General features: G+C 44.9%; 1 protein-coding gene across 3 annotated transcripts in view; it reads right to left on the reverse strand.

Moving 5' to 3' along the window:
• Positions 1-24,756, reverse strand: part of TEX11 (testis expressed 11) — a 188,311-nt gene extending 163,555 nt beyond the window's left edge. For 2 of the 3 annotated variants that reach the window (XM_083159168.1, XM_083159166.1), the window contains exons 1-4: positions 24,682-24,756; positions 18,368-18,423; positions 4,700-4,821; positions 4,429-4,513 (exon numbers count right to left, since the gene is read on the reverse strand). In XM_083159168.1, the coding sequence (XP_083015294.1) occupies positions 4,429-4,513; positions 4,700-4,821; positions 18,368-18,423; positions 24,682-24,698 (280 nt within the window). In that variant the 5' untranslated portion in view covers positions 24,699-24,756. Of the gene's footprint in view, positions 1-4,428; positions 4,514-4,699; positions 4,822-18,367; positions 18,424-24,648 lie in introns of all 3 variants that reach the window. The other variant, XM_083159167.1, reaches the window with a different exon arrangement.
• Positions 24,757-25,548: the final 792 nt, after the last annotated feature.

A 25,548-nucleotide genomic window follows, 5' to 3' on the forward strand; every position in this document is an offset into this window, starting at 1 on the left:
CTGGAGTATACGATTGCGAATGTTTATGCCCCTAACACGGGTCACTCCTTTTTTATCAAAGCCTTCTTTTCAGAACTGGAGAAGAAAAGAAAAGGCTCTCTAATCCTAGGTGGGGACTTCAATGCTATTCTAGATATCTCATTAGACAAGTCCCGCCCTTCGACTAGCTCGCAGACTAACTCCACTTCTCGCACTTTGAATAAGTAGATCAAAGAATCAGGCTTATTTGACGTTTGGAGAGCACACAATCCCACCTCCAGAGACTACACATTTTTCTCAACCCCGCATCAATCCTACTCTCGTATTGACATGCTCTTCTGCAGTCCCTCGGTAGCCCCACATATCTTAAAATCCTCAATAATCCCTAACTCATGGTCCGATCACTCGTTCCTTACTGCCTCATTTGATATTCTCGACACCCCGTCTACCCGCCCACCCTGGCGGCTAAATGAGACCCGACTCAAAATTCCTCAAATTCAAGAAAAAATACGCACAGCCATTAAGGATTATTTTTCCCCTCAATACCACGGACTCCCCGTGCTCGCCCCTGGTGTGGGAAGTTTATAAAACAGTCATCAGAGGCCATATCATAAGCCATGCATCCTTTAGAAATAAAGAACACAAAGCGAAAATAAACGCTCTCACCGCAGAGGTCAATACCCTAGAGACTCAACACAAAAGACATTCCTCACCTACCATCTATAAACACCTCTCGGCAGCTAAGGCATCCCTCAATGCTTTGTTAGCTGAGAAGACGGAGAGGACCCTACGTAGGCATCAGCAAAGATTCTATGAAAAAAGCAACAAGGCAGACTCCATGCTAGCTAATAGATTAAAGGCCCATAAGGTCCTGATGGCTATTCCCGCTATTAAAGACTCGACAAACACGCCACAATCCAACCCTACTAGGATCAACTCACTCTTTAGGACATATAACGAACAACTATATAACCTTAAAGACCACCCCACCATGAATCCACTGCATCCTGATTCAGCCCTCGATTATTTAGCTTCATGTAACCTCCCGAAATTAGATACAGAAACCTCTACCAACCTAAGTAGACCCAGCAGTGACGAGGAAATCATATCTGCCCTCAAAACACAGAAACCATCAAAGGCCCCCGGCCCAGATGGCTACCCAATCTCATATTATAAAACATTCCAGACCTCACTCATACCTCATTTAACCACGATGTTCAATCAAATCCTAGATGGAGCCCCATTCCACCCAGCCACTACAACTGCTACTATCACGGTCATCCCTAAACCCAATAAGGATCCCCAGATCTTATCGAATTATCGCCCCATCTCACTGCTTAACACAGACCTAAAGATATTTGCCAAAGTCTTGGCCAATCGCCTAAACCCACTCCTCCCATCATTGATCCACCCCGACCAGGTGGGTTTTGTCCCATCGAGGCAAGCTCTAGATAATACCAGAAGGACCATCGACATCATCCATTATATCAACACCACGAAGACCCCCTCATTAATCCTTGCCCTAGGCGCCGAAAAGGCATTTGACAGGATCTCCTGGCCTTTCATGACCCAAACCCTCCAATGTTTCGGATTCCAAGGTAAATTCCTTACAGCCATACAAGCGCTATACCATTGCCCCTCAGCTTCGGTTTTGGCAGGCGGTCTTCTGTCCTCCTCTTTTCAGATCACAAATGGAACTAGGCAGGGTTGCCCTCTTTCGCTCCTTATTTTTGCCTTAACTATTGAGCCGTTAGCTTGCCATATCAGATCTAACCCAGATATCACGGGAACCCGCATTAAAGACACATTAAAGACACCCAATATTCCCTTTCCCTATTTGCGGACGATATCCTCCTTACACTTACTAAGCCTCTGATTTCGCTCCCTAATCTTTTTCAAGAGCTAACGACATTTGGAAACCTATCAGGCTACAAAGTTAACAATTCTAAATCAGAAGCCCTCCCAATACACATTGCAGACCGTTCTAAGAAACTCTTACAAGCTAATTTTAAGATTTACAACACTGGCAGTCAAATTTTCTCTCATGGATCGGCCGAATTACTGCTGTAAAAATGAACATTCTTCCCAAATTACTTTATCTATTCCAAACCCTCCCGATCCCGGTTCCTCCATCCACGCTAGCTGCTCTTCAAGCCACTATCTGTAAATTTATATGGAACAATAAGAAACCAAGAATTCATCGAGACATCTTATCCAGGCGATCACAAAACGGAGGTCTAGGCCTTCCAATACTTCAACGCTATCTAGACGCCACTCGATTAAGTCAGCTTATAGCCTGGCATTCTCCCCCTAATAGCAAGATATGGGTTGATTTGGAGAGCTACTTAGTGGGGATCCGCTCAGTCTCATACCTCCCTTGGCTTCCACGCAAAGACCATCCACAATACTCCTTTGCTTCCCCCACAATAGACTTAACCTTAAGATCTTGGGAGAAACTCCATAAAAAATTCAATCTCATTTCATCCCCCTCACCGCTGACTCCCCTCAGGAATAACACGTATTTTCCCCCGGGCCTAAACCCCTCGATGGCCTCTCCGTGGCTGAGGGTGGGCATCACCAGACTTCACCACATACAGGGAGATTTTGCCCCCAAAAGTTTGATGACATGCAACAAAAATATAGAATCTCAAACACCCTACACTACCAATATCTACAACTCCGACACTTCTCTTCTTCATGTCAATCCACACAACCACGCCAGAATCCTTCTCAGCTTGAAAGATTCTGTATATATAGGCCCACCGATAGGGGATCCATTTCACAAATCTATAATTCCATTTTAGTTAAGGATACCCCTGCACTAGTTAACCATGAGCGCGAGTGGGAAACAGATCTGGGACGGCACCTTGAGGAAGAGGAGTGGGAATCTATCCGATTAGCCATCTCAAAATCCTCAATAAGTGTATCAATCAAAGAAATCTCATATAAAGTATACTCCAGATGGTATTGGTCCCGACTCGCCTCCACCGCATTTATCCCAATACATCAGATATGTGCTGGAGAAACTGCGGGCAGAGTGGTTCGTTTTATTTTTTTAAAGCTTGCGACATACCCCCGATCACAGTGCACAATTTCAGCAGGCACACAGCGATAAACTGAGCAACACTTATAACCTATCTTCCAGAAAAAAATGACACACTTACATAAACAGGGTATACACTTAAGAAGGAAATATCAACAAGTTTTAAAGCTCTCAAATTGTATAACAACATAATCACATTTCACACAACTAATGAATCACCAATGGGGGTGCGTATCCAGAAAGTCTGTTAACTTCCAAAAATATTCCCAAGTATGGATCACACTCTCCTCCAAATAGGTATCAACTGCCGGGGTGCCAGCTCAGGTGCTTCCAGATAAATCCAGATACCGGTCTGCCCCCAGACCTTTGTCAAGGCCCCCACTATCTCCTCCTAAAGTGCATATACCCCAATGTGCCAGCCAAGCAAAAGTACCATTCAGGAGGTTTGTGAACTGCTGAAGATGGATTAAAAGAAAATATATATCCATGTATGAAGCCCGGTGAGTGTCCTCATTTTTTCCCAAATTATATATATATATATATATATATATATATATATATATATATATATATATATATATATATATATATATATAGATATATAGAAAAAATCTTGAGAAAAGAAATATATATATATATATATACATACATACATACATACATACACACACACACACACATATAAATACGTACATACACATACACACACACATAAATATATACACACACACGCTCTCTTCTTAACCCCATCAGGGAGATGTGCAGAATATCCGTGAAAATTGCCAGCGTCACTCACTCACTAAGAAATATTGTGTAAAGAAAGATTATATTTTCTATATAAAAGGTGAACATTACAGATCATTATGATAAATAAAAATGTTTGCTTGCCAATTTTTACTCCAATTTTGCCAAATTCACTTGGAACTCAATTGGTTAAGAAAAAAATATTAAATTAAATACATTGTGTTTATATATAACCATTTTGTGGTGAGGGGCAGGATTTGCTTGTTTGTCCACATATGTTAGGATTGCCGACCACCAGCATTGGTTTTGCCTGTTAAATTGCCCATAAATAATATGAATTGATCCTGCTCCACCAACCCAAGGTACCCCTGCAAGTGTCCTGAGTCACACAGTTTGAGAACAAGTGGTCTAGCTAGCTTTAAGTTTTTCTCAGATTAGATTTTACAAAACATTACTGAAAAAAGGAGGACAAAAAAATAACAAAATTGTCAAACAGGTTTCACAGTGGGTTGTTGCTAATATTTGTAAACTGGGGGGAAAAAACGGTTACAGAAGAGAGATGTTCCACCATATGAAAGTAACATACACCTGGTTAAATGCTGTATATCTAGAGAACTAAGGGAATTCCCAGGACCTCTGGTAAGACTAATGTCAATATTTACCCAAAGCTCTCTCCTTCTCAGTGATGGCATCTTCCACCCTCTTAGTAACTCCCCAGTTCCACAAGTTAATAGCGCATTCATATATCTACAAAGACAAAAAAAAAAGGCAGTACCAACAAAATGCAGACAAAAAGCATGTTCTTAGGAACTGCACAAATATTTAACAAATATCTTCAGATTAGGTACATTTTGTATTTTATTTATCCTCGCCATAAACAACAATTAAAAAAAACAACACATTCACAAAATTATTTCATTTGTTTTTACTAACCTGGGCATCAGGAAGACCTCGATTTGCATTTTCCTCTAGGCATTTAATTTCATTGTACATCTGGTTAATGAGATCACTCACATCTGATGGGAGATGCTTTTGCAACAGGTCTATAACATAGCCTTTAATAGCAAATAAAAGAATATAAGAAAACAAAATCAAAGCCTCACTAGATATACTATGAAACAAATAAAAAGGTAGAATTAAATGGTTCTGTTTTTCGAATAATGAAAGTGTTGTACAGTATGTTATTGACCATAAGAAGGGCCAAAAGGATAAATGGTAATAAGAAAAAAAAAACTGTTGAAACAAACATTAATATACAATTAAAAGCATAAAATAGAAAATAAATATACAGTACAAAGTTACAAATATTTTTTTTTCTGTGCTACAAACATTGAGTTGGTATGACAGGTGTATTAAGTGGACTATACACTCTGGGAGTTCTCTGAGCAAAGAAGTCGCCCGTGATCCCCCCTTACCATGCTGAGCTGATGCAATCAGCCAGGATTTACATGTATTAGTCACTGAGGGTGTACGTTTGCTTGCATCCGCAGCAGGACTGGCAGTGGCGTAGCTATAGCTTCACAGCCCCCACGGTGGCGGGGAGGCGCAGAGAACATGTGGGCGCTGGGGGTCTGCGGGGCTATAGTTACCGCACTTACCCGCTGCTGTTTGGTGCCCTGCCGTCACAGTCCCGTCTCTCCCGGCGCCTGCAGCTATAATGAAAACGGACACTTAGAAAATGGCTGCCCCCATACTGCAGACAGTTTTCTGTCTGCAGTATGGGGGCAGCCATTTTCTAAGAGTCCGTTTTCATTATAGCAGCAGGAGCCGGCGCTGGGAGAGACGGGACCGTGACCGCAGATGCGGCCGGTCAGGTACGCCGAGGGGAGGGAGGGCGCCGAGGGGAGGGAGGGGAGGTGGGCGCCGAAAAATCTGCGGTGGGGGGGTGAAATTTAGGTAGTTACGCCACTGAGGACTGGAGTAATGTCTATGGGGGCCCTGTGAATATAACTTGTGCAGTCATTTTGCATACAGTATATTGGCTGTGACAGATCTCTCCTGCTGGCGGTGCGACAAGTAGGCTCCAATATGATGTGCACAGGATCACACCTGCAGTGAAACGTGGACTTGTTCCATGTGATTGATGGCCGCAATCACATTAAAAAAGTTACCAAATAGCATCTATATCGCACTAGTGTATGGGCACCTTTAGCCTAAAACACATGCAGTCTAAGGCAGTGTTTTTTAACCACTGTGCCGTGGCACACTACTGTGCCTTGAGCTATTCTCAAGTGTGCCCCCAGATCTAGAGATGTCCAAACCCGTTTACAGCCACCACCAGTTCAACTGTTATTTACTGGTCTCTTCTTTTCATTTAAAGGGCCAATGTATTTTATTTGTGTTACCTGTGGGGACCAGTGTGACTGTTTTTTATTTGGGGGTCAATAGTTTTTTTTTTTTTTCTGTGGGGGCCAATGTGTTTTTCCCTGTGGGGATCTCATGGTGTGCCTTGGCAATTTAAAAATTTTATTTAGTGTGCCACAAGGTAAAAAGGTTGAAAATCACTGGTCTAAGGTATCACGGTCACAATGCCTAAAAACATTTTTTTAAACTTATTTTCATACACTTCAATTATGGACTGTGCTATTTAGTCCCAGACCTCCATTAGTATACCTCTAGGACAGGGGTGTCCAAACTTTTTCCGACGAGGGCCAGTTTTAGTGAGGTGAAAATGTGGGGGGCCGACCATTCAGCATGACATTCTTTCAATCTTTAATCACATCAGAATGGTCCCCCACTCTGCCCCCATTCACTTTATGTCCCCCAGCCTGCCCCTTCACTGTATATTACCTAGACTGCCCCCCTTCTCTGTATTTCCTCCAGACTGCCCCCATTCCCTGTATGCCCTCCACTCTGCCCCCTTCACTGTATATTCCCCTGCCTGAACATCTTTCTCTGTATGTCCCCCAGCCTGCTCCTCCTTCACTGTATGTCCACCATTTACTGTATGTTCCCCACTCTGTACCCATTCACTCTGTACCCCAGCCTGTCCCCCCTTCTCTGAATGTCCATCACTGCCTCCATTCACTGTATGTCCCAAAGCCTGACCCTCCATTCACTGTATGTCCCAAAGCCTGACCCTCCATTCACTGTATGTCCCCAATCTGCCCCCATTCACTGTATGCACCCATTCACTCTGTACCCCTGCCTGTCCCCCCTTCTCTGAATGTCCATCACTGCCTCCATTTACTGTATGTTTCAAAGCCTGACCCTCCATTCACTGTATGTCCCCCACTCTGCCCCCATTCACTGTACGACTCCCATTCACTATGTCCAACAGCCTGCCCCCCTTCTCTGAATATCCATCACTGCCTCCATTCACTGTATGTCCCCCAGTCTGACCCTCCTTCACTGTATGTCCCCCACTCTGCCCCCATTGACTGTATGTCCCCCTGCCTGCCCCCTCCCTTCTCTGTATGTTTCCCAGCCCCTTGTGTGATCCAGAGGACGGAGAGGCAAAGCAGGAACTGCAAAGACAGGAGATGCTTGCTGCTGCCATCCTCCACTCTGCATGTTACGAGAGCAAGCTTCCCCCTTGCTCCACCCCTCCCCACACTGTGATTGCGGAGGAGGGTGATATACAATTGCAGCTGAAGGGGTTGGATGCATACTCACCCAAAAGACGCCGAACATATCTCACTGTGGCGGCCGGCACCTCCTCACTGCTGCAGACAGCAAGGTAAAGGCCCCACCTTTAGTGCTGTGTGTCCCGCATCTGATGCCCCACCCGCTTCTGGCTGTAGGCTGCGGGCCACTTGAAATTACAGCACGGGCCGCAATTGGCCCCCGGGCCAGACTTTGGACATGCCTGCTCTAGGTCTCTGACCTACGAGAGATTGGCCCGAATTGGCCCAAAATTCAAATAGATGGGATTACCCTGCACTATCTAATTTTGCATTGGTAACTGCTCAGAGGGATTCGGTATGAAATCCCGACGGTCAAAATACCGGCGGTCAAAATACTGACAGCTATTGACAGACGGTCAAAATCCCGACATGGTCAAAATACCGACATTTAAAATACCGACATGGTCAAAATCCCGACATTTAAAATCCCGACAAGGTCAAAATACTGACATATAGAATGTAGACAGGTGAAAAAGTCAACATGACTTTCGGTCGACAGGTCGCGAGGTCGACATGGGTTTTTCACAGTTTTTTACCCGAATGTCAACACAGTCGACATGGACACAGCTGGAAGTCAACCGCAGCCCCTCGCAACGCTCGCTTCGCTCGCGATGCTTCGGGCACGGTGCCTCGCTGCGCTCGGCACACTATTTTATTCTCCCACCACGCCCTAGTGGATGGTAGGGCATGAAATACGCCTGTCGGCACATGTCGGGTCAAAAAACAGTGAAAAAACCCATGTCGACCTGTCAACCGAAAGTCATGTTGACTTTTCACCTGTCTACATTCTATATGTCAGTATTTTGACCTTGTCGGGATTTTAAATGTCGGTATTTTGACCTTGTCGGGATTTTGACCATGTCGGGATTTTAAATGTCGGTATTTTGACCTTGTCTGGATTTTGACCGTCGGTCAATGGTTGTCGGTATTTTGACCGTAGGGATTGTGACCATCGGGATTTTGACTGCATCCCGCTCAGAGAGCAGTACATACTGTAGCACTTGATTTCTTTTTTTTGTCTGCCAATGCAGACAAAAAAACTAGAACATGACTATTTCCTAATCATTCTTCTAGTACTATTTTTATTTTTACAAAGAAATTATTATATATTAATATTATGAAGGGGATGCGGTATACTTATTTTTCTAGTACGTACTGCCCACAGAAACCAGATGTGGAAGCCTGAAAGTTGTATAATAAAAACAAAATCAATTATGATTTGCAACAGTTTAGAACAGCTCCAATGCCATGAAATAATAATATTCATCACCGATCCATAATGGTTTTCTACTTTCCCCTTAAAACATTTTAAGAACTTCCACAGATACATAGGGGCATATTTTAATTACTATGTACAACTGGTAAAGGCAATTAAATTGACTTTTCCCTGCACTGAAAAGCACGGATTCTGCAAGAACTGCAGAACCAATGGTCTTCCCAAACACTCTAACCCTTAATAGTGCCTTTCTCCTAGCTCTTAAGATACAAGCAACCGTACATCCTCAGGGACTAAAGTGTGGGTTAATTCCCGCTTTTTGCATCGGCCCGGCATGGTAATTAACCTACAGCTCATATGCCCCATAGACATGCACATACAACTTATACCCCTTTTCCACTAGCAACCTGGGTCAGACCCGGTAAATTGTACCCGGTTTGGACATGTGTAAGAGACACATTTCCACTACAGTGCTACCTGGTAAATTGCCTGATCAGCCCCTTTTACACTTAAGCCGGGTAAGGATAGTTTTTTCTGTACTTATATGTTAGTTGGGCGCCCACTAAGCTATTTGCTTAGTGGGCTATTCTGTGTAGGGAAATCGCATTGCATGGGCCATTTTAGTGCCATGCGATGTGCGATGCAATGCTATGCGATTATATATATATATATATTTTTTTTTTTTTAAATTAGAGAATCCTTTACAGTGCCAATTTCTGCCTCCCCTCTTATTCTAAGCAACTCCCTCACCTCCACATCAGTCCATAACTGTATGTTCTGTAGTGTAGAAATAGGTCAGCAATGCTTCTCCACTACTTCAAATGCTTTTTCTCTTGTTTCCTGATTTAGGATAGTGTCATCAGGCAGGGAGACAGTATGTCACCTCCATTTGCAGAGTGTTGTAAATACCGAGTCTGAGCCTTTCACACCGCACAATAAAAAGGGATTTTTGTAAGAACTTACCGTTCGAATTCCTTTCTCTGATATGGTCCTGGTGACACAGCTCAACATTGGGATGTAGGAGGGTCCGTAGGAGCCAGGCACCTATCCTAAAGCTTTTGGAGGGTAGGCTCCTCCCTTCTGCATCCCAGACTCCTCAGTTCAATCTTTCAAAGCCACTGGAATACATTAACTCAGTACAAACGCCTGCACATATTATATGCACAATTTCAAAATAACTTTTCAACCATATATAACATGAATCATCATGAACACTGGCATACTTACTGAGCGTAAGGGAGGGATCAGTGTGTCACCAGGACCATATCAGAGAAAGGGATTCGAACGGTAAGTTCTTACAAAAATCCCTTTTTCTCTTTCAATGGTCCTGGTGACACAGCTCAACATTGGGACTTTCCAGAGCTGGTCCTTTGGGTGGGTACACTCAGGTCTGCATCTCTCATCACTGCTCGCCTGAATGATGCGTCCTCCGACGCGAACTCATGGAACCTATAGAATTTGGCAAAAGTGTGAACAGATGACCAAGTGGCGGCCCTGCAAACCTGCTCAGCTGTGGCCCCATGTCGAACCGCCCAAGAAGTGGCGACCGACCTGGTGGTATGCGCATTAATCCTGGCCGGCACAGGCCTTCCAACCTCAGTATATGCAAAGGCAATAACAGAACGCAACCACCTAGCAATGGTCTGCTTAGAGGCAGGCCAACCAATCTTGTGCACATCATACAGTCTTCCTGACACCCTTCACCCTATCCACATAAATGCGCAAGGCGCGCACAACATCCAAATTCCTTAATTTGTCCCTTTTTCTTGAACCCTCTGGGGGTTGAAACACAGGCAGAACTATCTCCTGATTTAGATGAAAAGCAGAGACTACTTTTGGCAAAAACTGGGGTACTGTTCGAAGAACAGCCCTGTCATCTTGAAAAATAAGAAAAGGAGACTTGCATGACAACGCTCCCAACTCTGATACTCTCTTTGCTGAAGCAACAGCCAACAAAAATACAAGCTTCCATGTAAGGAACTTAAGGTCAGCCGACCTCAGCGGCTCAAAAGGCGCCTTTTGAAGACACTCCAGTACCAGCGATAAATCCCATGGAGCCACTGGTTGCTTGTAGGGAGGTTTCAATCGTGAAACCCCTTGCAGGAAGGTTTGCACCTCCGGTAGCAAAGCTATCCTTTTCTGGAAATAAATCGACAAGGCCGATATCTGTACCTTGAGTGATTGAAGGCTTAACCCAGACGAAAAACCATCCTGCAAAAACTCCAACAATTTTGAAAGTCGAAACCGGGATGTATGCGACTTCTGCCTTTCACACCACCTAATATAGGTCTTCCAGACCCTATAATAGTTTGCTGAAGACACTGACTTCCTAGCTTTTACCATGGTGTTAACCACAGCCTCCGAGAAACCCTTGTTCTTCAAGATGGCGGTTTCAATAGCCAAGCTGAATCCATATGTAAGAACGGCCCTTGGTTTAACAGATCTGACCTCAGAGGTAGACGCCACGAGTCCACAGACAATCTCTGAAGCCTCGAGTACCAGGACCTCCTTGGCCAATCCGGGGCTACTAGAATCACCGGAATTCCTTGGGACTGGATTCTTTTCAATACTCTCGCCAGCATTGGAAACGGTGGAAAGGCATAAAGCAGATTCCCCTCAAAGGGAATAGTCATTGCATTCACTGCTTCGGCCAGTGGATCTCTTGTCCTGGCATAGAACCTGATGATTTAACCTCGATGCCATCAGGTCCACCTCCGGAGTTCCCCACTTCAGTGTAATCTGATGAAACACCCGTGGGTTCAGGCTCCATTCCCCTTCTAGCAGCTCCTCCCTGCTCAGGAAATCGGCCTCGATATTCTCCACCCCCGGGATGAATATCGCTGACAACGCTGGAACATTCTGTTCTGCCCACAAGAAGATCCGGGAAACCTCCCACATGGCCAGCTTGCTGCGTGTGCCTTCCTGATGATTCAGGTACGCCACAGCCGTGGCGTTGTCGGTCTGAATCCTTAAAGGAAGACCCTGCAATCTTGCTCCTGCCAGAGATATCACTTTCCACACAGCCCGCAGTTCCAGGATATTGATCGGCAAGGCAGACTCCTCCGAGGTCCATAAGGCCTGGAGACGTAGTTCCAAAATCACTGCCCCCCAGCCCCTGAGACTGGCGTCGGTAGTGACTACCAGCCAGTCCCAGGACTGCAGAGATCGCCCCCACTGAAGGGAATCCACCTCCATCCACCAATGCAGGGAAGACCGTGTCTCTGGAGACAACACTATGTGCTCTTACTTCATGGGCTAAGTATTCCCTGACCAGGATGTCAGGATGTTCCACTGGTACACTCAAGAGTGGAACCTGGCGAACTGTAGTGTCTCGGAAGTCACCACCATTTTCCCCAACCGTTTGAGACACCTCCAAACCGATGGGCTCTGAGACGCCAGGATCTCCCGCATCAAGGAGGGCTCTGAGACGCCAGGATCTCCCGCATCAAGGAGGCCAGGTCCCTGGCCTTTGTCTCTGGTATGAATACCCGATGTAGATGGGTATCCAGGACAACTCCCAGGAACTGGAGTCTCTGTGGCGGCACCAATTGAGACTTTTGTAAATTTAAAAGCCAACCGTGAGCCTGCAAAAACCTGATGGCTTCTGCCAAGTGACTGCAACTTTTCCGCCGACTCTGCTTTGAACAGCAGGCCGTCCAAATACGGAATCACAGTGATTTCCCTCAGTCGGAGGGCCGCCGCCATTACTGACATTATTTTGGTGAATACCCTTGGTGCTGTGGCCAGACCAAAGGGCAACGCCTGGAATTGCAAATGCAGGTCTCCTATCACAGCCTGATGTTCCGGGTGGATTGGCACATGAAGATAAACGTCCTGGACATCCATGGACGCCAAAAATTGTCCCTGGTCCAGGCTTAGCAGCACAGACCGTAGAGATTCCATCTTGAAATGGTCTACCCACAGATGGAGATTCAAGGACTTTAGATTTAAGTTTGGTCTGAAAGACCTGTCTGGCTTGGGCACCAAAAACAGAGTGGAATAAAAGCCTTTCTTCCACTCCGCTCGAGGAACCGGGATAACCACCCCTTTCTCTAAGAGAGATTGAGCCGCCGCCAAAAGAGCAACACGGAGCCGCGACTCCTTTGGCAGTGGTGTAGGAATGAATCTTCTCAGAGGAAGACCTTTGAAGGGAATTCTGTAACCCTGGGATACAATGTCTAGCACCCAGGAATCCCAGTCCAACAATGCCCACGCAGCCCTGAACCATCTCAGACGCCCCCCCCCCACCTTGACCACCGCTGGGGTATTCCCCAGGTAGTCATGCGGAGGGCTTGTCCTCTCCTTTGGTGCTTGGTTTCTTATGAAAGGAACCGAACTTTGACTTTGGGGCCTTGCCCCTGGAGGACTGAAACTTTCCCCTAAAAGACTGTCCTTGAAAGGATGCACCCCCTCTAGGGGAGAGCCGAAAGGACGGCCTAAAAGCAGAAAACCTTGAGGCCTGCTTAGCTGCAGGAGCCGGCAGGAAGGAACTTTTGCCTCCCGTGGCCTGCTTAATAATTTCTTCCAGCTCTGAACCAAACAACAGCTTTCCTTTAAAAGCTAATGCCTCTAAGGCCTTTTTTGATTCATTATACGCCTCCCAGGCTTTAAGCCAAAGCACTCTCCTGGCATTGACGGACACTGTGGAAACTCTGGAAGCCATTTTGAGAGCTTCCTCCTTAGCCTCAAGCACATACTCCGCAGCTGCTTTAAGCTTCTCAGCAAGCAGCAACACACATAGATCAGCATGTAAAATTGTACACAGGTCATTAGCCCACACAATCATGGCCTTAGAGACCCAGGCTGATGCTATAAGATGGCGTAAGGTGTAGCCTACCCCCTCAAATATTGCCTTGAGGTTACCTTCCAGCTTCTTGTCTACGGGGTCCTTAAAGGCTGCCCCCCCTGGACAGGTAGCACCGTGGTTTTAGAAAGCCGTGCCACAGAAGCATCTACCACCGGAACTTTTTCCCAGAGGTCTGCATGAGCCTCAGGCATGGGGTATAGACTTAAAAATCTCTTAGGCATCAGCAGCTTTTTATCGGGCGTTTTCCAAGCCCCTTCCAATAAATCCTGTAAACCTTCATCCGCAGGAAAGGTAACAGTTTCCTTACACTGCCTTTTAAAAACACCTTTTGCAGGAGTTTTATCCTCCACAGACAAGTTCAAAGCCTGTTTAACAGCAGTAATCAAATCCTCCACCCCTGAGGCCGAGGAATCCTCAGAGTCATCACCCTGATCCCAGGGGATGTCTGTGTACTCTCCCTCCTCTTCAGCAACAAGCAATGGCACTGAATAAGACCTTTCAGGGGTCCCCACAGTATCACCATCAAATTTGTCTAACAAATCATTAAACCTGTCGATCCCCTTAGCAGTATCCTGCATGACCTGTAAGAAACCAGGATCTGCCTTGGTCAGAGGCAAGGAGCCAGAGGACTGCTGTGATGATGACACAGGTCTCGGGGAAGCTACCAACACATCACTCTGCCTGTCCAGCAATTGCACTAAGGCATTAACAGACCTGCCCAGGGCACTGGCCCACGCAGGTTCCAATTGCTCTACCCTCTGGGGTTCACAGCAGCACAAGTAATACACAAGCCCCCCTTGGCCATCTGCTCAGGGACAAAATTCAGTGTACAAACACTGCAGGCGCTCAATGCATTAAGGGCTCCCTCCCCCAAAGCCACAGACTGTTGCTCAGACATGATGTAAAATTAACACAGTCACAGCGCAAAATGTACAGGCGTTGTATACAGAGCCAATGTACCCAGTCACTTATCTGTCTGAAGCGTTCACAGTGGGGAAAACGATGCCCAGGAAATCCAATCACTCTGCCAGGATCTGTCAGCCAGCTCAGCTCTGCTGCAAGCGTTCCGAATAGCGCGAAAACAGAGTGAGGGAAGAGACCAAGTCCCTGCTGCTGCGGGGTCCGTGGCTTTTGGGGCCAACCACCACCAGACAGCCGCTCCCACTGCAGGATCTCCAAGTTCCAGTGTCTCCCCCTCTGCTGGGGACCACTTGGAACATGCCTGTAACACACTGCTGTCCTCTCATATAGGAGCTCAGTGTGTAAGCTCCGCAGAAAATGGCCGCCGCCATCACGGAGCGCCTGTCCCCCATGATCCCCACCTAGCGTCAAGCCGGTTTCAGATCGCTCCGGAGCCCAGGCAGCTTCTTAATAGAAGCTGTAAGTGCTGCACAGGGAGACCAGACAGCGTCTCCCCTGTGCACAGTGAGCTGACAGGACGCGCTTCTGTCAGCTCCTGCTGTGCTGTCAGTGTGAGAATTCAGTGAGAATCCTCACACTGTGCCTACCTAGCTAGTGTAAAAGTTAATAAAATAAAAAACTCCTAACTAACTCTAATCCTTCGGCTGCTCCAGCAGCCCTTTAGAATAGCACCCACTCCAGTGGGCACCTAACACGAACTGAGGAGTCTGGGATGCAGAAGGGAGGAGCCTACTCTCCAAAAGCTTTAGGATAGGTGCCTGGCTCCTACGGACCCTCCTACATCCCAATGTTGAGCTGTGTCACCAGGACCATTGAAAGAGAAACAGCTCACAACCATGTAGGATCCTTCTTTTAACCAGTTTTCAATACCGGGTTTTCGTACCGAGTAAATTCACAGTGGTGCGTTCACACTTCAGCTAGAACCGGTTTGAAACACTTAAAAAACTGCAATATTCTTCGACTTTACACATTGTGAAAGCACATGCTCAAAGTATTGTTTATATGTGATGTCTCAACAAAAAAAAGGTTTAAAAAGAACCAACCGGCACCATACGGTTAGAGCTACGGTGTGAAAGGGTATATGGTTTTTTTTTAAATCTACTACATTATGGGTCACCACAAATATTAACTTTTCCCTCATGACAAGACATTTCTATTATATTCATGAATATCCGTTTCCAAGGGTGTCTCTAGTTTGTTGAAAAATTAACTTCCCTCTAAGTTCATTATTATTTTATAATTTGATTAAAGCAACAGACCATTGTGTATCATTGAGCGAAGGGCTATAACGTTAATAAGTAAAAAAAAAAAAAATTTACTTAGCGATTCTCTATTTCACAGAAAAACAGGGAAAGGTTTGTACATATTTGATTATCTGCCTACACCGGTAAGTACGTGTTTACTAATTCCCAAGGTATTGTGTTATAGCTCACAGACAATGTCCCTTATTCTGGTTCACTCGCAAAGGCAAATTCCTTCTCAAATGGACAAAACTATGGCCCTTATTCTGATTGAGTCGGATCGGTCCGAGTGCAGTCGGACAGCCGATGTTTGGCATTTGGGCATGTGCAGAGGCGTATCTGCGCATGTGCGAACGCCTCACACGTACGAAGACGGCGTGAGGTCCGTGCAGTAAATTATCGTACGGAAGCATCCGAGCAGGTGGTGGAGAGGGGCGTGAAGGGCTGTTTGGGATCATTACCATATGCGTACACCCCGCGTTTCATGGGCGATCCCATGAAAACGCTGGGCGTACGTATGGTAATGCGGCCGTGACGCACATGTGGGGGGCGGACAGCTGACATAGCCGGATGTCAGCTGCCCGCCCATATGAGTTTTGGGGAAAGGGGAATGTGGGGCAATCAGTCGCACAGGTTTTATCAAAGCAGTATTGTTCTCATTTACCCTCAGTGTATTTGTACATCGGTTGGTTAACCGTGAGTAGGGAGGGTGTGCTACCACTGGACACAGGTTTGACAATTTTTGGAAAGAAGAGAAAGTATGTCTCTGTGTGGTGCACAGGTTACTAAGAAAGTAAAATGTAACTTTTATTTGGATATGTTTAAAAGAATGTAGCGAAATATAGACAGACAGTGACACATAAAGACACACACAGTGTAGGTTTAAAAAGGATAGAAATCCTTTCTCAGTGTGATTCAACTCAATATCCTCCTAGATGTTGGTTAGATTCTATGTATTAGTAATAATGGTTTATTGTACAGTTTTCCACAGTGGAATTTTGTGCGTTTAAGTCGCCTATTACCAGGTGGTCCTGACGAAGCTCCAATGCGAAGCGTACGCTGACCTAGACACTCAGTGTGCTCTCCTCCTCTCCCCTATCCCTATTACATGTATTTTGATCTGTATTAGCTTAAAATCGTTTAGTCGGAGCGGTATGCCAGTTCTCACTGGACCGCTAAGTCAGAGGCGCTACTTGCGTGACGTCCGCAGCGCTCAGATCTGACTCCTAACAGACAGAGATCTCCGGCGCTGACTCTAACACGCCGGAGCTCCTCTGCAGGGTACACGTCCTCATTGACGCGGCTCTCCCTCTCATTTGCGGCGCGCAGTGCTGGTGCAGAAGTGGCAGATCTCACCAGGCACGCACCGCTTGAGGGGTGACCCACGGGGCACCATATTGCCTACCCTATTTGTGAAGTGAAGTAATCTGATCAGTAACATCACAGGGGAACATAAACCCAGATTATTTTGTTACCAGCAGATCAGTAATAGGCGACTTAAACGCACAAAATTCCACTGTGGAAAACTGTACAATAAACCATTATTACTAATACATAGAATCTAACCAACATCTAGGAGGATATTGAGTTGGATCACACGGAGTAAGGATTTCTATCCTTTTTAAACCTACACTGTGTGTGTCTTTATGTGTCACTGTCTATATTTCGCTACATTCTTTTAAACATATCCAAATAAAAGTTACATTTTACTTTCTTAGTAACCTGTGCACCACACAGAGACATACTTTCTCTTCTTTCCAAAAATTGCCCACCCATATCCCTGCTTTCATACAGAGATATGTCCAAGTGGTCTGGAACACTCAGTGCTACCCAATCCCTCGGTCCATCATTCGATGGTCAGCGACCATCAGATGATGCGAGAGGTTCCCACAGATAGGGGAGGTGTTCACATGAAACATTCACTTCGTTCGGTCGGCATCTTACAGCATTCGGACGGTGAGCGATCCGTACGGTAGGCGGGGCTAAGAACACTCGGTTCCTGTTCGAAATACGCATCCGTCCGAATCAACTAGAATAAGGATCCATGTGCACTGCAGGGTTATTAGGTTACTTTGTTTCTGTGCAAGGAAAATACTGGCTGCTTTATTTTACATGGCTATATATTTATTTACAGTTTCTTATATAGCGCAGCATATTCCATTGTGCTTTACAATTGGAAATAACAGTGATTAAACAAACTGGGTAGAAACAAACCGACATAGAGGTAGGAGGGCCCTGCTTGCAAACTTACAGTCTATAGGGATAAATATAGATCTCACTTTGAAGTAAAACCCCACCCAAATCTAATTCTCTCTGCACAAGTATCATCTGCCGCACCTGCAGTGCACATGGTTTTGTCCATTTGAGAAGGAATTTGCCTTTGCAAGTGAACCAGAATAAGGGCCAATGTCTAGTCAGACAGTCAATAGGTCGACACCAAAAGTTAGACATGCATTAGTACAACAGTCACAAAAATAACAACACAAGTAAAATGCCTACTTGGAGTTGATTTTATATAGTGTGGTGAGCGCAGTAATCCACGTCCCCTCGCCACGCTTCGGGATCGCTGTGCTCGCCACACTATATAAAATCAACTCCATGCGTAGTGGATAGTGGGGTTATGAACAGGCATAAAAATCGCATTGGATCAGCCAATATATCGGCCGCCGTGAAACTAAACAGGTACCGATTTATCTGTTGAATCTGCTTGTATTAGTCTTTCCAAGAAAATCATTGATTTTACATATCTCTGTAGCTATTAATGGGTTTCTGTGCTGTTTGTTGTATTACCTGTTAGTTTCACAAAGCAAGATGTCTCTGGCATTGTTGTCTGTCTTGGAATAACCCTAATAAAAGAACATTGAATTTGGTTTATTTCTAATTATTACCTTGATTGGAGGAGAAGATACTATAAAAAGCAAAATATACAGAGGATAGTCATTTTAAAATTATGTGGAAAAAAACAACAACGTTATCCTCAGCTTATCTCGATTCGAAATCACAGATTCAAAAATCACATGATAACAATTAAGAGGATTTAAAAAAATGAGCCTGAACAATCCTAATTTATTTAGTGTGGCTAATTTATTTTTGTTTTACTGCCTGCAATATAAAATGTGTGTGAAGGTTTAACCGCAGTGAGCCTGATTCAGAGATGTATGCTACTGCCACCGTAGCTGCCAACATGTACGCAGCAACTGTGAGAAATATACAAATTCTGCAACCAATGGGTTTTGTCCGTGTGATGTTTTGCCGCCCGGTGTCAACCGAAGCATGTGAAACAGCCCATACACTGTGCAGTTTTTTTCTTTCTTAGTCCACAATTGCACAGTGTATGGCCACCTTAACTCTGTCACCTACATACATACTGCCTACTCTCCACCACTTTGTAAAACCTGATAGATCCACCACATCCTGTTCCCATTGTATTGATGAGGACAGGATGGAGAAACAAATATTGGATATCACAGCATCTCAAGGAGGGTGTGGCACTCAAACGGCTCAAATCACTTAATTTTAGCACCATTTCCACCCTGCAGACCCGAGAATCACAGCATTTTGCAAGAATGGTGGTGGGAATCGATGACATAATAGTCTGTCCCCGCTAGGGTGACCAACTCATCCCTTTAATCCGGGACACATATTAATTACACAGGTTCTGTGGCAGTTTAAAACCAGGTGAATGGAGTCTTGAGGTGTGGCAGTTTAAAACCAGGCGAAAGCCAGCCACAGAACCTGTGTAATTAATATGTGTCCCGGATTAAAGGGATGAGTTGGTCACCCTAGTCCCCGCCCCACAAATTGCACATTAGCGTCTCCTCTCTGGACTTCTCCTAGGTAAGTATGTCTGGTACTTGTGTACTTTCACGGCTCCCATCGCATGCCATATGTAGTGGCATGCGATGCGATTTTCCTGTGTTTTTATGCATTTTTGAGGAAGCCGCTGAGACTTATTTAGGTGGAGAAACGCGTTGAGGAGAGCGGGGACTACAGTTGGTAGCCTATTTACAGAGCCGGTGAAGATCCTCGGATATGACCGCATCATTTTGGAAAGCACCAGTGGTCGGAGTGGGACACCGGGGTCTGGAAGCCACTTCCCCCACCTAGCAGCTGAGAATACTATAAGTATAAACCATTACACTATGTGCACATAGGTGGGACTGAACTGAGTTAATTACTAACCCATTAACCCATTGAAGTATATGCTGCACCTATTTTTCTAAAACTTTCTCCCCGGCGGCCAGCAGTGGCAGCAGGAACACTGCTGAAATTGGCAGAAAAATGGTCACCATGCTGTCTGAGCGCTCCACAACGCTGTGATACAAAAATCCCTGGAAAAATGGCCCCTGCGCCATTTTTCTGAAGATTTGCGCATGCGCAGTAGGGTCTGAGCGCTATAGTACTCATACCCTACTGCTCCCGACAGAGAGGAGGGAGCCCGGACAGAGAAGGCTGCACACCGGCCTCCTCCTCTCTTAAAACGCCCCTGCAATACAGGCTATATGATTCTGGTTATATTGTATGAAAACACATAGCTGAAATAAATGAGGATATTTCATAAGCAAGTAAGGTAATAAAAAGAAATGAATTCTAATGGACTGACAATGGCTCATGTCAAAAGCATGATTTCTAATTAATGCTGTCTGGAAAAACATGTCTTTACATGATGTAGTACCATAAATCAGTTATAATATTGATCTGGAAAAATGCTAAAATCAGCACATACATTCCTGTTCTCCATAATGAAATATGGTGCTAACATAGGGGGAGATTCAGGTTGGTTTGCAAAGCCCATTAGGTTTGCTAATAGGCAAAACCATGTGCACTGCAGGTGGGGCAGTTGTAACATGTGCAGAGAGAGTTAGATTTGGGTGGGGTTTGAACTTCAAACTAATATCTATATTGCAGTGTAAAAATTAAGCAGCCAGTATTTACCCTGCACAGAAACATAATAACTCACCCAAAACTAACTCTCTGCACGTTACATCAGCCCCACCTGCAGTGCACATGGTTTTGTCCATTAACAAATCAATGGGCCGATTCTGGATCACACATAGTGAACTGAATTCAGCCCCTTGCCCTGATGGTCCCTGTTTGCGCATGTGCACTTCTGCACATGTGCAAATCCCGACTGCGAATGGGGAGGGAGGGACGGGGGTGTTGGCAGTGCTGGGCCATGAGAATGCCCAGCGTTTAATGGATCGACCCAATGACCCATACCAGCTAATATATAATTATTATTATTATTATTATATTTTAGCGGGCATGGGTCATTGGGTCGACATTGCATAGGTTGACATGGATGGAAGATCGACAGTCAAAAGGTCTGATACGGTATCCTGAATGTCGACATGGACACCGTATCATTGCACCACGTCCCCTCGCCATGCTTTGGGCACGGTACCTTGCTACGCTCAGCACAGTATTCTATTCTCCATCCATACCCTAGTGCAGGCATTCCCAACCACGGTCCTCAGGGCACACCAACAGTGCAGGTTTTGTAGATATCCAGGCTTGAGCACAGGTGACTTAATTAGTATCTGAGGGATTCTGATTAAACCATTTGTGCTGAAGCCTGGATATCATGTTTTGCATGCGATGTGATCCACGGGCAGTAAAAAAAGTATGTGCAGCACATACTTTTTGTACTGTGCGATGCCCGCATCGCATTGCACGCCGCTTATCGCAACTTGTATGGGCACCTTTAGTTTTCTAATACAATTTTTCCTTTTGGTCCTTTACTCTCTCATCTGGCATGGTTGGGTAAGTGTAGTTATTGACTATTGATTTATGGACTGCACCTCCAAGATTCCACTACAGAGTGCATACTTGTTCTAGGGCAGTGGTAGCCAACCCTAGCCCTCGAGAGCTACCAACAGTTCACATTTTCCAGACAACCTAGCTGCTGCACAGCTGCACTCATTAATCACTGACACATTTCAAAGATACACAAATGGAGCTAATTAGCTCACTTGTGATTCTGTGAGGAGACCTGCAAAACATGCACTGTTGGTAGCTCTCGAGGACTAGGGTTGGCTACCCCAGTTCTAGGGTATATTATATACACACACACCCTTCTCGAAACGTGGATTCATGAGGCAAAATTAACTAAGCGCAACCATAACAGACAAGCGGTTATACGAATGACTACAAATGGGATCGGCCACAATCAGCCGTATTTTCAGCCTGAGAACTCAGCAAAATGACATAGCTATGGAATACCATGAACCAGTTTTGGAAATACAGGGGGACCCCAGTCCATTTTTTCCCTCTATTTCTGAAACCAGAGCCGGCTCAATGAGCCCATGGCTGGTTATGCTCGTGGGGGGAGGGGGATCCCACACTTTTTTCTTTTTTTTTTTTACCCTTTCATATTTTTTACACAAAGAAGCATCACATGGATGTAACTGATCCGTACGATGTTTCACAGTGCCTGAAAAATGGGAATGTGCTGATAAAATGCGGATGGTTAAGAGTTATGTGTTTATTTGGTTGCACAAATTCCCTCAACTTACTCTAAAACACCTAACGCGTTGTTTTCAATATTCCTGGAAAACCATGCCCGCCTCAATGTATAGAGAGATGTTCTATAATATCTACCACAATGGATACCGCTCTCCACATCGACGCCATGCGATGGTATCTCCGACACTGACACCTGCCCTAAATGTGACGCCCCCGCCGCAATATTCCCACACCTAATGTGGGATTGCCCATTAATAAAGCGCTTTTAAAAACAGATCCAGGGTTTCTCTACCACATTCTTACTGAGCCACCTCCCACTGTCAGCAGAATGGGCGATCTTAGGCGCCTTTCCCACTGGGGTACCAATCCCACGTGATAGCAAGAAGATGATGCTAATTATATCAGCAGTAGCCCGCAAATGCATCCTGCACCAATGGATTCATAAAGAACCCCCTTCAGTATCTTTGTTTAGGGCCAAGCTCTTCCACATATTTCACATGGAGTGGGTGGAGACATCCCTCCAAAAAGAAGACTGCACAGAATCATTCTTTCAAATTTGGGAGGGATTTATTGATTCACTGTCCACCGAGCTGAAAACTCAGATTTACAAGTGCTTCCGCCCCACCCAATGGTATGAAACCCGTGTCCTTATGGGGTCAGATCCAATAGACCTCCCACCCCAATGAAACGACTTACCAACCGCGTCCACCCAAGCTAATATCAACACTTTACTTAATGTACTCCAATTTGTCTTCTCTTGCCCCATCATATCACAGTAAAGTGAATAGTAAAACGTGTGTGAACATACATTTAAAACTGTTATCTGTTCATTATTTGTTGAATATAAGGTTATGATGCCAACGTGTAAGACTTTGTAAAAATGCTCAATACTAAATAAAAAGTTTATTAAAAAAAAAAAAAGAGATATGTGTTTATATTGATCATATTAATGCTGCAATTAAAAGCTAATGGAGATATTAATTTTTCTGTGAAAATTTTTTCCAATTGTGTGAGAAATTTCAGACAGCTGCAGAAATTTCTACAGGATTTAATGTAATTTTTTGTCTTTCAACCCTTAAGGAGATGCAAGGTGGGAAAAATCTTAATATTAAAAGTCAAAATGTCACACCTGTTATAATAATAAGGAAACCTATTGTCACTGTGTAATCTAACCTCATGTACTTAAACTTTTGATATCTGACTCACATGCTTGAATGTACAGCAATGCAACTTGTATTGTTTTGATGCTTTGACTTAATAAAAAGTTGTTAAAAAAAAAAAAAAAGTCAAAATGTCAGGGCTTCAAAACTATTTCAACACGCCCCAATGCATACCTGCCAACATGACCCTCTCCAGAAGGGACACAATGCTCTGCTCTTGGACATCCCTCTTAATGTATAATTGCCAGCACCTGTTTAAAACAGGTTTATTGACAAGAATGTAGGAGCCGGACTGGAGGCAAAGCCTGGGGGTAGGCTCCCCTGACAGGGTTTGTAGGGAGCTGACTAGCTGGACAGGCATAGAAGGGGTGTCTAAGGAGAGGGTCATAAGGGGGAGGGGCTTAACGGGGTGTTGTAAGGGTATATAAGCAGGGTGCAGGCGGGAAATAGGGGTCACTGGGAGATTTTTCTTAACAGCTCCCACCCACCCTCCCTAATTTTATAGTTTTAGGTAGACTTATTTGTTAGGTTGTCTTTTGTCACAGTGGCCTGTGCGGAGGGGGGTCCTCGAGGTTAGTGGCATTGAGGCTTAATTATGCGGCGGGGAGGGCCCCATGAGGGGGCTGGACTCCCCTGGGTGAGGTTTAATTAATGAGCACTGGGTGTTGACAATTGGTGCCCTCGAGCCAATCGCTATCGGCTGGGGGTAACAACTCCTGGAAGTGCTTAGAGGTGTGGATAGATTTATTGAGGGCCTCGGGGACCACCTTCCGTGGGAAATGTTTTTGATTATTGTTAAATTTGTATTGTTTTAATAAAGATGGCTGCTGTGGCCAATTTTATCCAACAAGAGAGTTATGTCATTTTTGGGGGGATTAATTGGGCACAGCGATTAGACAATACCCTGTCAAGGTGTTTCAACACAGGTGATGGCAATCATAAATTGAGAGAAGTCCATAAACAGAGTATTGTGTCCCTCCTGGAGAGGGTCATGTTGGGAGGTATGCAATGATTTATTAGTCATGTGACCACACCAAGTAAGGCAGAGATTGCCAAACGCAGTTCTCACGGCACCTCAGCGGTACAGGTTTATATCTATGCTTAGCCACAGGTGACTTAATGAGCACCTCAGTCAATTCAATTTAACCATCTGTGCAGAGCCATGGATATACATAAAACCTGGACCATTGGGGGGTGACTTGAGGACAAATAACTCACAAGTTTTTAAACATAAAATGATATACAGTATTTAAGATCTGGTATTATAATTAACTATTTATCATACTGTATGTCATTAAAATGTATTATATTACAAATTTAGAATATGATATAAAAAATAAACCTGAGTACTAATCTTTACAAATAGTTTAAGCTTTTTCCACCTTTTATTGCTGTTTCAATAGCAGTTCACTATTACATTAAATGAAATACAGCTATTCCACTTACCCTGTAATAATATTCTCTGACAGAACTACTCACATATCAGGTGCTTTCATTTCCCTCACAGACTCTTCCAGTGACCTCAGTCACATGTCTCCTCTCAGCCAACCAGAGATAGCCAGCCAAAGGAATGCCTTTCCTTCCTCTCTAGTCTATAGTCCCCATACACACAGCAGGTGTGATCCATTCAACACAACTGGTTCCCAATAAAGTAGTTGTAAATTGTATTATGCTGTGTACACACGGGGTAATATGATTGCTGGGGATATATTGCTAGCAATATATCCCCAGTAATCATATTGCTTAGTGTCTCCTTTTCATCAGCGATGAAAAGGAGACACTGCTACGGGGCGGAGGGGGAGCGCAGCAGACGCTGCTGCTGTCACTTTGATGGGAGGAGGGAGGGAGCAGCGGCACGGGGCTGGGGAGATCGACGCTGATCTCCCGGGCGCTGACCTCCCGGCACAACGATCGCCGGGGAAAGCCGCTGGTCGCAGGAGCATGCTCCTGCGACCAGCGACCATTAGGCAGTGCACACGGGAGCGCGCAGCTCGCTCAGCGACCATATTGCCAGCGATTTTACATGAAATTGCACCCGTGTGTACTCACCTTTAGAGTGCAAAAACTATTTGTGGCTCTAACCACAAGTTGCACATATCTGTTCTAGGGCATAATTGGTCATTATGTAATAATTGCTGAATCATGTACATTTCAAATAAAACAGGTTTAATTGTCAAATGGGTCTATATACTAAGCCTCAAGAGGGATAAAGAAGAGATGTAGGGCCAGATGCACTAAGCTTAAAAAGTGATAAAATGCATAGTGATAAACCACCAGCCAATCAGCTCCTACCTGCCATGTCACAGACTGTGTTTGAAAAAATGTCAGGCAGGAGCTGGTTGGTGG

This window comes from Crinia signifera, chromosome 9, assembly GCF_055691185.1.
Source record: "Crinia signifera chromosome 9, ASM5569118v1, whole genome shotgun sequence".
Lineage (NCBI taxonomy): Eukaryota > Metazoa > Chordata > Amphibia > Anura > Myobatrachidae > Crinia > Crinia signifera.